This window comes from Panulirus ornatus, chromosome 56, assembly GCF_036320965.1.
Source record: "Panulirus ornatus isolate Po-2019 chromosome 56, ASM3632096v1, whole genome shotgun sequence".
Taxonomy (NCBI): domain Eukaryota; kingdom Metazoa; phylum Arthropoda; class Malacostraca; order Decapoda; family Palinuridae; genus Panulirus; species Panulirus ornatus.
The window spans coordinates 33,752,172-33,765,968 of record NC_092279.1 but is presented as its reverse complement, the minus strand read 5'-3'; the positions used below and the strand labels follow the sequence as shown (position 1 = coordinate 33,765,968).

Here is a 13,797-nt window from a genome sequence, read left to right as displayed (position 1 = left end):
AATGAGGCTTTTTTGTCTGTATTCCTGGAGCTACCTCGCTGAAATGGGGGGTAGCGATGCTGTTTTCCTGTGGGGTGGGGTAGCGACAAAAATGGATATGTACATGTGTATATGTGTAATGTGTGCTATATGTATGTATATGTTGATATGTAAATGCATGTCAATTTGCGTATGGGTGTTTATGTACATATATGTGTATATGAGTGGGTAGGCCTTTCTTCGTCTGTTTCCTGGCGCTATCTAGTCGACGCAAGAAACAGCGATTATGTAAAATGAAAATAAATATAATAAAATTGGAGCTTATCTGAAACAACACAGTCTCTTCAATAATACTCAGCATGGTTCTAGAAGACGCAGCTCGTGCCTTACAAACCTTGAGTTTTACCATACATTATTCAGTACCCAGGACAAGACTAAAGCAATGAATTCAATATTTCTGGACTTCCAAAAATCATTAGAGAAAGTCCCCCACGTTAAACTAATGCACAAATTGCAGGCGTTGGGGCTCACTGGTTGCATAGGAAAATGGATAGAATCCTGGTTTTATTTGATGGGAAGCAGAGTCGTAATGAATGGTGAATCATCACCGTGGTCACCCGTTACTAGTGAGGTCCCACAGGAATCCATACTTGGACCTATATTTTTCATCAATTGTATGAACGATAATGACGTAGGGGCTTACTGATCCGGCGTCCAAATTTGCAGATGACACGAAAATCGGTAGTTCCATAGCAACTGATCAGGATAGGCTAAGATCACAAGAGGATCTAGATGAAATAGCTGAATGGTCTTGTAGATGGCAAATGCCATTTAACGTCAATAAATGTCAGCTGTTACAAATAGAAAACTTAAACAAAAGAAAATGATTATGAACTGATTGGCTTAAAGATAAAGGACACCCCTAGTGTGAGAGATCTAGGGGTCAGTGTCTCCATTAAGTTCAAATTCTCCCTGCACTGTAATGAAGCGGGTTAGGAAAACAAGAAGAAGTTAGGATTTATTAACCGAATCTTTACGTACAAAAGGTAGGATGTGATATTGCCATTATACCTTAGTCTAGTTAGACCACACCTTGAGTATGCAGTGCATTTTGAGCCCCCCAATCAAGTAAGGACAATTTTGAGCTAGAAGCAGTGCAGCGAAGAGCAACTAGATTGACTTCCTCCTTGCGTAGCAAACCATATGAGGAGCGACTGCGAGAATTAAACTTATTCTCCCTAAGCAAGAGGCACCTCCGGGGCAAATCAATAGAATGTCTCAAAATACAAAAAAGATTCAACAGCGTCGAGATTGAACATTTCTACAGTAGCGCCAGCATTACCGACGAGAGAAAATGGACTAAAACTCAGAGGACACCGAGTTAATCTGGACTGCACGAAAAATACCTTTTTACTAACGACATTACTGATGAATGTAATAAGCTCACAGAAAACTTTCAGAGCAACATGTTAGATATCCTCAAGATTAGGTCTGATCACTTGTTACTCTCTGGTACTGAGTAATTCATTTAATCTGTAATTATAACACAGTGGTACATCATGCTACCTTCTCAACCACTGATCTCTCCCTGGCCATGTTGCCGTATCATACTAACATTGATTAACCCATGTAGCCTGATTTGAGAGAGTATATAAGAATTGCTGTGTCATTTTTCAACATCAGGAATAATATAGCTATGATGAATCAAGAGGCTGGTGCTCAAGTTATCCTTATTGTTATCTTTATAACAAAAAGTGAAGTGATGCACGTTGCTGGGGATGGGATGCATGATATATTCATGTTCATTCTACCTTACGACTTTCCCATAAAAATTGCCTTCAGGGTTATTAATCCTGCAAGGCATTTTTTTCTAGCTGTCTTCCTGCCGGTGTGTGGTGGAGGGAGTAGAGGGAGGGAAGAGAATCTTTGCTTGTGCTATGCTTTTCGTCTGCATACAAGGGGGCTTATTTTTTAGCGTTAAGGCCAGAGCACCTTCCTTTGGCTCTGGATCTACGTGGTGTGTATATTTTTGTAACTGTGCAACTCTCTCTCTCTCTCTCTCTCTCTCTCTCTCTCTCTCTCTCTCTCTCTCTCTCTCTCTCTCTCTCTCTCTCTCTCTCTCTCTCTCTCTCTCTCTCTCTCTCTCTCTCTCTCTCTTGACTATGTGTAATTTTTGGTTCCCTGTGAGTGCCACAACCTAAACACTCCGGTCTGGGCTGCTTTTATTGGTACGGATCTCTTGCTGATTGATATAATAATCATACCCCTCGATATTAGCGTGTGAGACCCAGGATTATACAGCTCCTCTTATGCGCTGGTTTGTTATCTCCTGCAGTTATGTCGTTGAATTTTATTCTCACTGGCAATAGCATGATAAACTGTTAATGTTATTTTCGTCTTCCAGTCTTTTTCGAATCTGTTCAGTTTGGTTGTCTCTGACTGCACTAGAAGAGTGTATTGGTCGAGACTGTTATGTGAGTGCTGCCGTCGACGTGGAAAATGTCATTACTCATAGTTCCACTTGGTTGGGGAATGTCAGCTGTGTAAGTTATGAACAGTGATGGTGAGGTGGATGCTGCCGTGGGATGACGACGTTGCAGAACTGATGATTTCTGCGCTGCGTTAGTTTAGGAAGGCACACAGTAGTCTTTGTGACCTCATGCTTGCCTAATTGCAATGGTCTATACTGTATGCCGTTTGTCCGCACTTTGTGAAAGGCTTTGCTTATGTTTCTTTGTATAACTAGACACTATTCCTTGTTCTCTGGAGGTAGCAATTTTTTCTCCCACTTCAACGATTGCTTTTTGCCCCGGCGGAAGACATCGTGATTAAGGTTATATGGGTTGGTGTTTTTAAGGTGTTTTTTTAAACTTAGGTTTGTCATTCCTTCAAAAGGTATCCCTGGAACTACTACGAGGAATATAGTTAGGTTCGTCAATCCTTCAAAAAGTATCCCTGGGACTTCTGGGAGGGATATAGATAGGTAGTTGTTTGGGTCTGTTTCTGACGTTTCTGGTTTTGGTATCATTGTTACTCCGGCGTCTTTGAACCTTCAGGGAAAGTATCCTGTACATAGCGTAGTATCGCAGATGTTGAGAAGTTACTGAAGTGCTTTTCAAAGTAGCTTGTTGATTTGTCTCTATATATTCTACTTTTTCCCTGAAGTGAGTTCTAGGTTTTCTAAATGGCTGTGCAAAATTTCGACAAGTCAAAGCCACTGGTGTGGCATGACTCTGCTCCAACTCAGCAAGTCGTTGTTTTTTTCTCATGATTTTGGTTATGGTCTCTGTTTTCTTCAGGCGTAATCTTGAACACTGTTTTCCATGTGTTCATTAATTCTGTTATTATACTTATATCATCATCAGCTCTTTCACTGTTGATATTTAATGTTACATCTGGCATTTACTTGTAAGAGTCTAACTTCTTGCCAGAATATTTTTGTAACCATATTTCTGCGCTAAGGATTTGATCGTATTTTCCTAATGCAGATTATGTTTCTGTTCTTGTTTTTTTCATTCAGGTTTACTAGAGAATTTTACAATATCGAGCATGCGTCCAGCCGTAGGAGTTGGCGTAGTCTAGGATGCTGATGAAACGATATCTAGTTTCTATTATTTCTTGAGTTTTTATATGTTAAGGGCTCCAGTCACGGACAGAAATCCACATCCAGGCCGGGCCTTAATTGAAATGTAGAGAAAATTATGAAACGGGAAAAAGAAAGACAAAGGAAAGCATTACGAATTTTCGAGAAAATGACAAACTTATTTGAAATATGCCAGGTCATATTTATTGGGAAAGACATGAGAGGTAAAGAGTTCGAAAGCTTTGAAGTGTAGGGAAAGAAGTAAATATAAAAACTGCCCAAACATGAGTTGCTGATGCCACAATGATTATGTGACGCAGCAGCTTGCGTAATATTGTTTAGTCTAGCTAGTAGTGTGGGCACACAAGCAGCCAGCTCCTAGGAGCAAAACCAAAGTAATACTTATAGATGAGGGAAAGGGAACCAAAATTGCGGCGTAGAGCAAAGGGACAAGTTTGGAAGTTGGCTAAGGCAGCTTATAAGGCAGATCGATTTCGATTCAACTCTGTCAACTAAGGATACAGAGTTAGAACCACCCCAAATGTGAGAGCAGTACTCCATACAAGGACGAATCAACCACTTGTATAAACGGAGCAACTGTTCAAAAGAGAAGTTTCGACATCTAAGCAGGACACCCAGTTTCTTAGAGGAACACTTAGCTATTCCCGTAATGTGGGGTTTTCAAGAAAGAGTGGATGTTGCAGTAATGCCAAGCATGGTCATTGAGTCAAGAGGTGGAATTACAGAACCGTCAAAGGAGACACGAGAGTTGTGAGGAGTTCACGTTAGAGAGAAGGGTAGAAACTGGTTCTTGAAGACATTAAACTTAACAAGATTTTGTATACCCCACTGAGATATCCTGTCCAAGTCTGAGTTTATTAAGGAAGCCGTTTCAAGACGAAATGCAGATCAAGTAAGAGAAAATGGAGCAGAAATGAAGTGTGTGGATGAATGCAGTGTTGATTCGTCAGCGTATGAGTGCATTAGAAAATTTGAGGACAGAAATCATTGAGGAAAAGGAGAAAAAGTGTAAGGGACAGAACAGAAAGTTGGGGGACACCAATGTTGATGGAGAAAAGGGGGAGGCTGATCCATCAACAACCACAGAGATAGATCGACCGGAGAGGAAGCTAGATATGAAGGAGGCTAAGTGAGGGAGGGAAGCCAAAAGAGGGAAGCTTAGAGATGAGACCCCGATGCCATACCCTGCAAAAGCCTCGATATGTCAAGGGCAATTACACATAACTCCCATGAAGTCTTTCAGGCAAGATGACCAGACTTTAGTAAGACAGAAAAGAATATCACTAGTGGATCTCCCCTTATGGAAGCTATACTGGTGGTCAGAGAGAAGACTGTGATTTTCGAAGTGTTTAAGGATACGGGAGTTGAGGAGGGATTCAAAGACTGGAAATGGTTGGTGTCAAAGCAATAGGACAATACAGTTACAAGGGTCAGAACGGTTCCCATTTTTAGAGACTGGATGCATGCTTTCAAGGAAAAGGAAAGGTTTTGGTTTTTAAACAGAAACGAAACAGACGAGCAAGCACAGGTGCAAGTTCAGAGGCACACTCTTTCAGTATACAGGGATGGATCCCATCATGACCATTGCTTGTGTTCGGACAGTCCGAAAAGAGATTACAGGAAGGGCCATTAGTCATAGACTGATAAGAGGAGCAACAGGGGGTGAAGGAATGTTAGAGTCATCCAAGGTGGAGTTAGAGGAAAAACGGAAACCAAAGAGAATTGCTTTCTCTACGGGAGATACAGCCATAGTACCGTCAGAGCGGAAAAGTGCAGGGAAGATAGAGCAAAAGAAGTTGTTAGAGATGCCCATAGGTAAAGCCCAGAGAGACGTATCAGTGGATGACGAGGATAGGTTATCTCGTTTCCTTTACATAAATGAACACCTTGCCTCACAGATAACGTGCTTGAAGCGATTACGGACAGTGATAAAAAGCGCTCTTTACCAATCTTTCCTCACTCATTCTCTCCATGTGACCAAACCATTTCAAAACACCCTCTTCTGCTCTCTCAACCATACTCTTTTCATTACCACACATCTCTCTTACCCTATTATTACTTACTCAATCAAACCACCTCACACCACATAATGTCCTTAAACATCTCATTTCCAGCACATCCACCCTATTGCGCACAACTCTATCCATAGCCCACGCCTCGCAACCATATACCATTATTGGAACCACTATTCCTTCAAACATACACATTTTTGCTTTCCAAGATAATGTTCTCGACTTCCACACATGTATAGGGATCCTAGAATTTTCGCCCCCTCCCCCACCCTATGATTCACTTCCGCTTCCATGGTTCCATCCGCTGCCAAATTCACTCCCAGATAACTAAAACACTTCACTTCCTCAAGTTTTTCTCCATTCAAACTTACCTCCCACTTGACTTGACCCTCAACCCTACTGTACCTAATAACCTTGCTCTTATTCACATTTACTCTCAACTTTCTTCTTTCACACACTTTACCAAACTCAGTCACCAGCTTCTGCAGTTTCTCACATGAATCAACCACCAGCGCCGTATCATCAGCGAACAACAATTGACTCACTTCCAAAGCAATCTCATCCACAACAGACTGCATACTTGCCCCTCTTTCCAAAACTCTTGCGTTCACCTCCCTAACAACTCCATCCATAAACAAATTAAACAACCATGGAGACATCACACACCCCTGCCGCAAACCTACATTCACTGAGAACCAATCACTTTCCTCTCTTCCTACACGTACACATGCCTTATATCCTCGATAAAAACTTTTCACTGCTTCTAACAACTTGCCTCCCACACCATATATTCTTAATACCTTCCACAGAGCATCTCTATCAACTCTATCATATGCTTTCTCCAGATCCATAAATGCTACATACAAATCCATTTGCTTTCCGAAGTATTTCTCACATACATTCCTCAAAGCAAACACCTGATCAACACATCCTCTACCACTTCTGAAACCACACTGCTCTTCCCCAGTCTGATGCTCTGTTCATGCCTTCACCCTCTCAATCAATACCCAACCATATAATTTCCCAGGAATACTCAACAAACTTATAACTCTGTAACTTGAGCACTCACCTTTGTCCCCTTTGCCTTTGTACAATGGCACTATGCAAGCATTCCGCCAATCCTCAGGCACCTCACCATGAATCATATATACATTGAATAAACTTACCAACCAGTCAACAATACAGTCACCCCCTTTTTTAACGAATTCCACTACAATACCATCCAAACCTGCTGCCTTGCCGGCTTTCATCTTCCGCAAAGGATTTATTACCTCTCCTCTGTTTACCAAATCATTTTCCCTAACCCTCTCATTTTGCACACCACCTCGACCAAAACACCCTATATCTGCCACTCTATCATCAAACACATTCAACAAACCTTCAATATACTCGCTCCACCTCCTTCTCACATCACCACTACTTGTTATCACCTCCTCATTAGCCCCCTTCACTGAAGTTCCAATTTGTTCCCTTGTCTTACGCACTTTATTTACCTCCTTCCAAATCATCTTTTTATTTTCCCTAAAATTTAATGATACTCTCTCACCCTAACTCTCATTTGCCCTCTTTTTCACCTCTTGCAACTTTCTCTTAACCTCCTGCCTCTTTCTTTTATACATCTCCCACTCATTTGCTTTATTTCCCTGCAAAAATCGTCCAAATGCCTCTCTCTTCTCTTTCACTAATAATCTTACTTCTTCATCCCACCACTCATTACCCTTTCTAATCTGCCCACCTCCCAAGCTTCTCATGCCACAAGCATCTTTTGCGCAAGCCATAACTACTTCCCTAAATACATCCCATTCCTCCCCCCTCTCCCCTTACCTCCTTTGTTCTCACCTTTTTCGATTCTGTACTCAGTCTCTCCTGGTACTTCCTCACACAAGTCTCCTTCCTAAGCTCACTTACTCTCACCATACTCATGACTAAAATATTCTCTCTTCTTTTCTGAAAACCTCTACAAATCTTCACCTTCGCCTCCACAAGATAATGATCAGACATCCCTCCAGTTGCACCTCTCAGGACATTAACGTCCAAAAGTTTCTCTTTTGCGCGCCTATCAATTAACACGTAATCCAATAACGCTCTCTGGCCATCTCTCCTACTTACATACGTATACTTATGTATATCTCTCTTTTTAAACCAGGTATTCCGAATCACCAGTCCTTTTTCACCACATAAATCTGCAAACTTTTCACCATTTCCATTTACAACACTGAACACCCCATGTATACCAATTATTCCCTCAACTGCCACATTACTCACCTTCGCATTCAAATCACCCATCACTATAACCCGGTCTCTCGCATCAAAACCACTAACACACTCATTCAGCTGCTCCCAAAACACTTGTCTCTCATGATCTTTCTTCTCATGCTCAGGTGCATATGCACCCATCTCTCTCCATCAACTTTCAGTTTTACCCATATCAATATACATATATATATATATATATATATATATATATATATATATATATATATATATATATATATATATATATATATATATATATATATATATATATATATATATATATATATATATATATATATATACATATATATATATATATATATATATATATATATATATATATATATATATATACATATATATGTGTGTGTGTGTGTTTGTGTGTCTATGTGTCTGTGTGTGTGTGTATGTGTCTGTATGTGTGTATGTTTGTGTCTGCAAAATGTACACAAGTAGAGAGGTTCATCAGATGCAGGTAAAACAGAAAAACGATAAATACAAAGTGTCAAACTCTTTCTTATAATTATATCGTCAAGATTAAATACAGATAGAGAAACCAGAATACAATGTACTAGGCGCCAATGGGTAAGAGAGGCAAATGAATTAAGAAACATGTGGAAAAAATTTAATTACTGAAATCTTTTTTCAAAACAATAATTCCAAATATATCATAAAAGATACAATAATTATCGAATAGGAAACTTTATTAAAACCTGCATAATCGAGGATCAGAGTAATCAACAAATTAGGAAGTTACATAATGATATCACACAGCTGATCAATTTACGTCCCGAGAGTTTTAAGCACCTGGAAGCTGTGGCTGAAGACTTAGGGATTTCGCATGCTCACATGCGAACATAACCAACCCCAGCGTGGTGCCTGCAACAGGTAAGGAGGTTAGAGACTGAGTCAGAGGCGCAGTTAAGTGATGTTCCAATCAATCTATCAAATTTTTATTCATAAAGACAAAAGATGTATTGAACAGTACTGATATGAACTTAGGACTGCGCCATATTGATGACCTTAGAAATGATAACCTATTGGGATAAGATCACAATGTGTTATGTGTCGAAAAACTATATCTAACAAGACATAACAAAATAATCAGAAATGATACATTGATTTATATATATATATATATATATATATATATATATATATATATATATATATATATATATATATATGATTGGATCTCAGTGAATGTAGGTTTGCGGCAGAGGTGTGTGATGTCTCTATGGTTGTTTAATTCTTTTATGGATGGGGTTGTTAGGGAGGTGAATGCAAGAGTTTTGGAAAGAAGGGCAAGTATGAAGTATGTTGTGGATGAGAGAGATTGGGAAGTGAGTCAGTTGTTGTTCATACAGCGCTGGCGGCTGATTCATGTGAGAAACTGCAGAAGCTGATGACTGAGTTTGGTGAAGTGTATGAAAGAAAGTTAAGAGTAAATGTGAATAAGAGCAAGGTTATTAGGTACAGTAGGGTTGAGGGTCAAGTCAATTGAGAGGTAAGTTTGAATGGAGAAAAACTGGAGGAAGTAAAGTGTTTTAGATATCTGGGAGTGGATCTGGCATCGGATGGAACCATGGAAGCGGAAGTGAATCATAGGGTGGGGGAGGGGGCGAAAATCCTGGAAGCCTTGAAGAATGTTTGGTAGTCGAGAACATTATCTCGGAAAGCAAAAATGGGTATGTTTGAAGGAATAGTGGTTCTAACAATGCTGTATGGTTGCGAGGCGTGGGCTATGGCTAGAGTTGTGCGCAGGAGGGTGGATGTGCTGGTAATGAGATGTTTGAGGACAATGTTTGGTGTGAGGTGGTTTGATCGAGTAAGTAATGTAAGGATAAGAGAGATGTGTGGAAATAAAAAGAGCGTGGTTGAGAGAGTAGAAGAGGGTGTTTTGAAATGGTTTGGGCACATGGAGAGAATGAGTGAGGAAAGACTGACCGAGAGGATATATGTGTCGGAGGTGGAGGGAACGAGGAGAAGTGGGAGACCAAATGGGAGGTGGAAAGATGAAGTGAAAAAGATTTTGAGTGATCGGGGCCAGAACATGCAGGAGGGTGAAAGGCGGGCAAGGAATAGAGTGAGTTGGATCGATGTGGTATACCGGGGTTGACGTACTGTCATTGGATTGAATCAGGGCATGTGAAGCGTCTGGGGTAAACCATGGAAAGTTGTGTGGAGCCTGGATGTGGAAAGGGAGCTGTGGTTTCGGGCATTATTGCATGACAGCTAGAGACTGAGTGTGAACGCATGGGACTTTTGTTGTCTTTTCCTAGCGCTACCTCGCACACATGAGGGGGGAGGGGGATGGTATTCCATGTGTGGCGAGGTGGCGATGGGAATGAATAAAGGCAGACAGTGTGAATTGTGTGCATGAGTATATATGTATGTGTCTCTGTGTGTATATATATGTGTACATTGAGATGTATAGGTAAGTATATTTGCGTGTGTGGACGTGTATGCATATACATGTGTATGGGGGTGGGTTGGGCCATTTCTTTCGTCTGTTTCCTTGCGCTACCTCGCAAACGCGGGAGACAGCGACGAAGCAAAATATATATATATATATATATATATATATATATATATATATATATATATATATATCTTTCTTTTCTTTCATACTATTCGCCATTTCCCGCATTAGTGAGGTAGCGTTAAGAACAGAGGACTGAGCCTTTGAGAGAATATCCTCACGTGGCCCCCTTCTCTGTTCCTTCTTTTGGAAAATTAAAAAAAAATGAGAGGGGAGGATTTCCAGCCCCCCGCTCCCTATATTTAATAATATATATGTTAAATAGATACTTTTGTATGTGATTGTGCTGAGAGGGGCAGCTGGTGGATGTCTGATCACTATCTTGTGGAGGAGAGGATGAAGATGTGTAAAGGTTTTCTGAAAAGATAAAATGTTATTGGTGAGAAGAAAGTGGCAGGTAAGTGAGCCTGGAAAAGACACTTGTGTGAAGAAATACCAGGAGAGACTGAGTGCAGAATGGCTACAGGTGAGAGTAAATGAAACTAGAAAAGTGGGTTAAAAATGGGAAGTGTTTAGGGAAGTAGTGCTCACATGTGCAAGAGACGCATGAGGCGCACAAAAGTTATATATATATATATATATATATATATATATATATATATATATATATATATATATATATATATATATATATATATATATATATATATATATATCCCTGGGGATAAGGAACAAAGAATACTTCCCACGCATACCTCACATGTACAAGACGACTTAAGGGGACGGGAGCGGGGGGCTGGACCCCCATCCCTCTTGTATTTTAACTTTCTAAAAGGGGAAACAGAAGAAGGAGACACGCCTGGAGTGCTCATCCTCCTCGAAAACTCAGACTGGGGTGTCTAAATGTGTGTGGATGTAACCAAGATGAGAAGAAAGGAGAGAGAGGTAGTATGTTTGAGGAAAAGAACCTGGATGTTTTGGCTCTGAGTGAAACGAAGATCAAGGAAAAAGGGTAAGAGTGGTTTGGGAATGTCTTGGGAGTAAAATCGGGGGTTACTGAGAGGACAAGAGCAAGGGAAGGAGTAGCACTACTTCTGAAACAAGAGTGGTGGGAGTAGGTGATAGAGTCTAAGAAACTAAATCTTGATTGATATGGGTAAAACTGAAAGCGGATAGAGAGAGATGGGTGATTATTGGTGCATATGCACCTAGGAATGAGAAGAAAGATCATGAGAGGCAAGTGTTTTGGGAGCAGGTGAGTGAGTGTGTTTGTAGTTTTAATACACGAGACCGGGTTATAGTGATGGGTGATTTGAATGCAGAGGTGAGTAATGTGGCAGTTGAGGGAATAATTGGTGTACATGGGATGTTCAGTGCTGTAAATGGAAATGGTGAGGAGCTTGTAGATTTATGTGCTGAAAAAAGGACTTGTGATTGGGAATACCTGGTTTAAAAAGAGAGATATACATAAGTATACATACGTAAGTAAGAGATGGCCAGAGAGCGTTATTGGATTACGTGTTAATTGATAGGTGGACGAAAGAGAGACTTTTGGATGTTAATGTTCTAAGCGGTGCAACTGGAGGGATGTCTGATCATTATCTTGTGGAGGCGAAGGTGAAGATATGTAGAGGTTTTCAGAAAAGAAGAGAGATTGCTGGTGTGAAGAGTGGTGAGAGTAAGTGAGTTTGGGAAGGAGACTTGTGTGAGGAGGTACCAGAAGATATTGAATACAGAATGGATAAAGGTAAGAACAAAGAACGCAAGAGGAGTGGGGGAAGAAAGAGATGTATTTTGGGAGGCAGTGATGGCTTGCACAAAAGATGCCTGTGGCAAGAGAAGCGTGGGTGGTGGGCAGATTAGAGAGGGGAGTGAGAGGTGGGATGAAAAAATAGGTTTATTAGTGAAAGAGAAGAGAGGCATTTGGACGATCTTTCCTTGGAAATGATGCAAATAATCGGGAGATATATAAAAGAATGAGGCAGGAGGCCAAGAGAAAGGTGCAAGAGGTGAAAAACAGGGCAAATGATAGTTGGGGTGAGAGAGTATCATTGAATTTCAGGGAGCATAAAAGGATATTTTGGAAGTAGGTAAGTAAAGTGCATAAGGCAAAGGAACAAATAGGAACATCAGTGAAGGAGACTAATGGGTAGGTGATAACAAGTAGTGGTGATGTGAGAAGGAGGTGGAGTGAGTATTTTGAAGGTTTGTTGAATGTGTTTGATGATAGAGTGGCAGATATAGGGTGTTTTGGTCGAGGTGGTGTGCAAAGTGAGAGGGTTAGGGAGGATGATTCGGTAAACAGAGAAGATGTAGTAAAAGCTTTGCGGAAGATGAAAGACGGTAAGGCATCGCGTTTGGATGGAATTGCAGTGAAATTTATTAAAAAAAGGGTGTGACTGTATTGTTGACTGGTTGGTAAGGTTATTCAATGTATATATGATTCATGGTGAGGTGCCTGAGTATTGGCGGAATGTTTGCATAGTGCCATCGTACAAAGGCAAATAGGACAAAGGTGAGTGCTCAAATTACAGAGGTATAGGTTTGTTGAGTATTCCTGGGAAATTATATGGGAGGGTATTGATTGAGAGGGTGAAGGCATGTACAGAGCATCAGATTGGGGAAGAGCAGTATGGTTTCAGAAGTGGTAGAGGATGTGTGGATCAAGCGTTTGCTTTGAAGAATGTATGTGAGAAATACTTAGCAGAGCAAATGGATTTGTATGTAGCATATATGGATCTGCAGAAGGCATTTGATAGAGTTCATAGAGATGCGCTGTGGAAGGTTTTAAGAATATATGGTGTGGGAGGCAAGTTGTTAAAAGCAGTGAAAAGAAGCAGCGAAAATTCTGGGAGCCTTGAAATATGTGTGGAAGTCGAGAACATTTTCTCGGAAAGAAAAATGCCTATGTTTGAGGGAAGGAATAGTGGTTGCAACAATGTTGTAAGGTTGCGAGGCGTGGGCTATGGATAAAGTTGTGCGCAGGAGGGTGGATGTGCTGGAAATGAGATGTTTGAGGACAATATCTGGTGTGAGTTGGTTTGATCGATTAAGTAATAATAGGGTACGAGAGATATGTGGTAATGAAAAGAGTGTGGTTGAGAGAGCAGAAGAGGGTGTTTTGAAATGGTTCGGTCACATGGAGAGAATGAGTGAAGAAAGACTGACCAAGAGGATATATATGTCAGAGGTGGAGGGAACGAGGAGAAGTGGGACACCAAATTGCAGGTGGAAAGATGGAGTGAGAAAACTTTTGAGTGAGCGGGGCATGAACATGCAGGAAGAGGAAAGGCGTACAAGGAACAGAGTGAATTGGAACGAAGTGGTATACCGAGGTCGACGTGTTGTCAATGGATTGAGCCAGAGCAGGTGAAGCAATTGGGCTAAACCTTGGAAAGTTCTGTGGGGCTGGATATGGAAAGGGAGCTGTGGTTTCGGTGTATTATTACGTGACAGCTGGAGAC

The 13,797-nt window shown here is 40.8% G+C and overlaps 1 protein-coding gene across 1 annotated transcript in view; it reads right to left on the bottom strand.

The window, feature by feature from the left end:
* Positions 1-8,460: 8,460 nt before the first annotated feature.
* The window catches only part of LOC139765787 (glutamate receptor ionotropic, kainate glr-3-like), an 84,343-nt gene continuing 79,006 nt past the window's right edge, over positions 8,461-13,797 (bottom strand). The window contains exon 8 of the mRNA XM_071693581.1: positions 8,461-8,730. Coding sequence (XP_071549682.1) covers positions 8,651-8,730 — 80 coding nt within the window. The 3' untranslated portion in view covers positions 8,461-8,650. The remainder of the gene's footprint in view (positions 8,731-13,797) is intronic.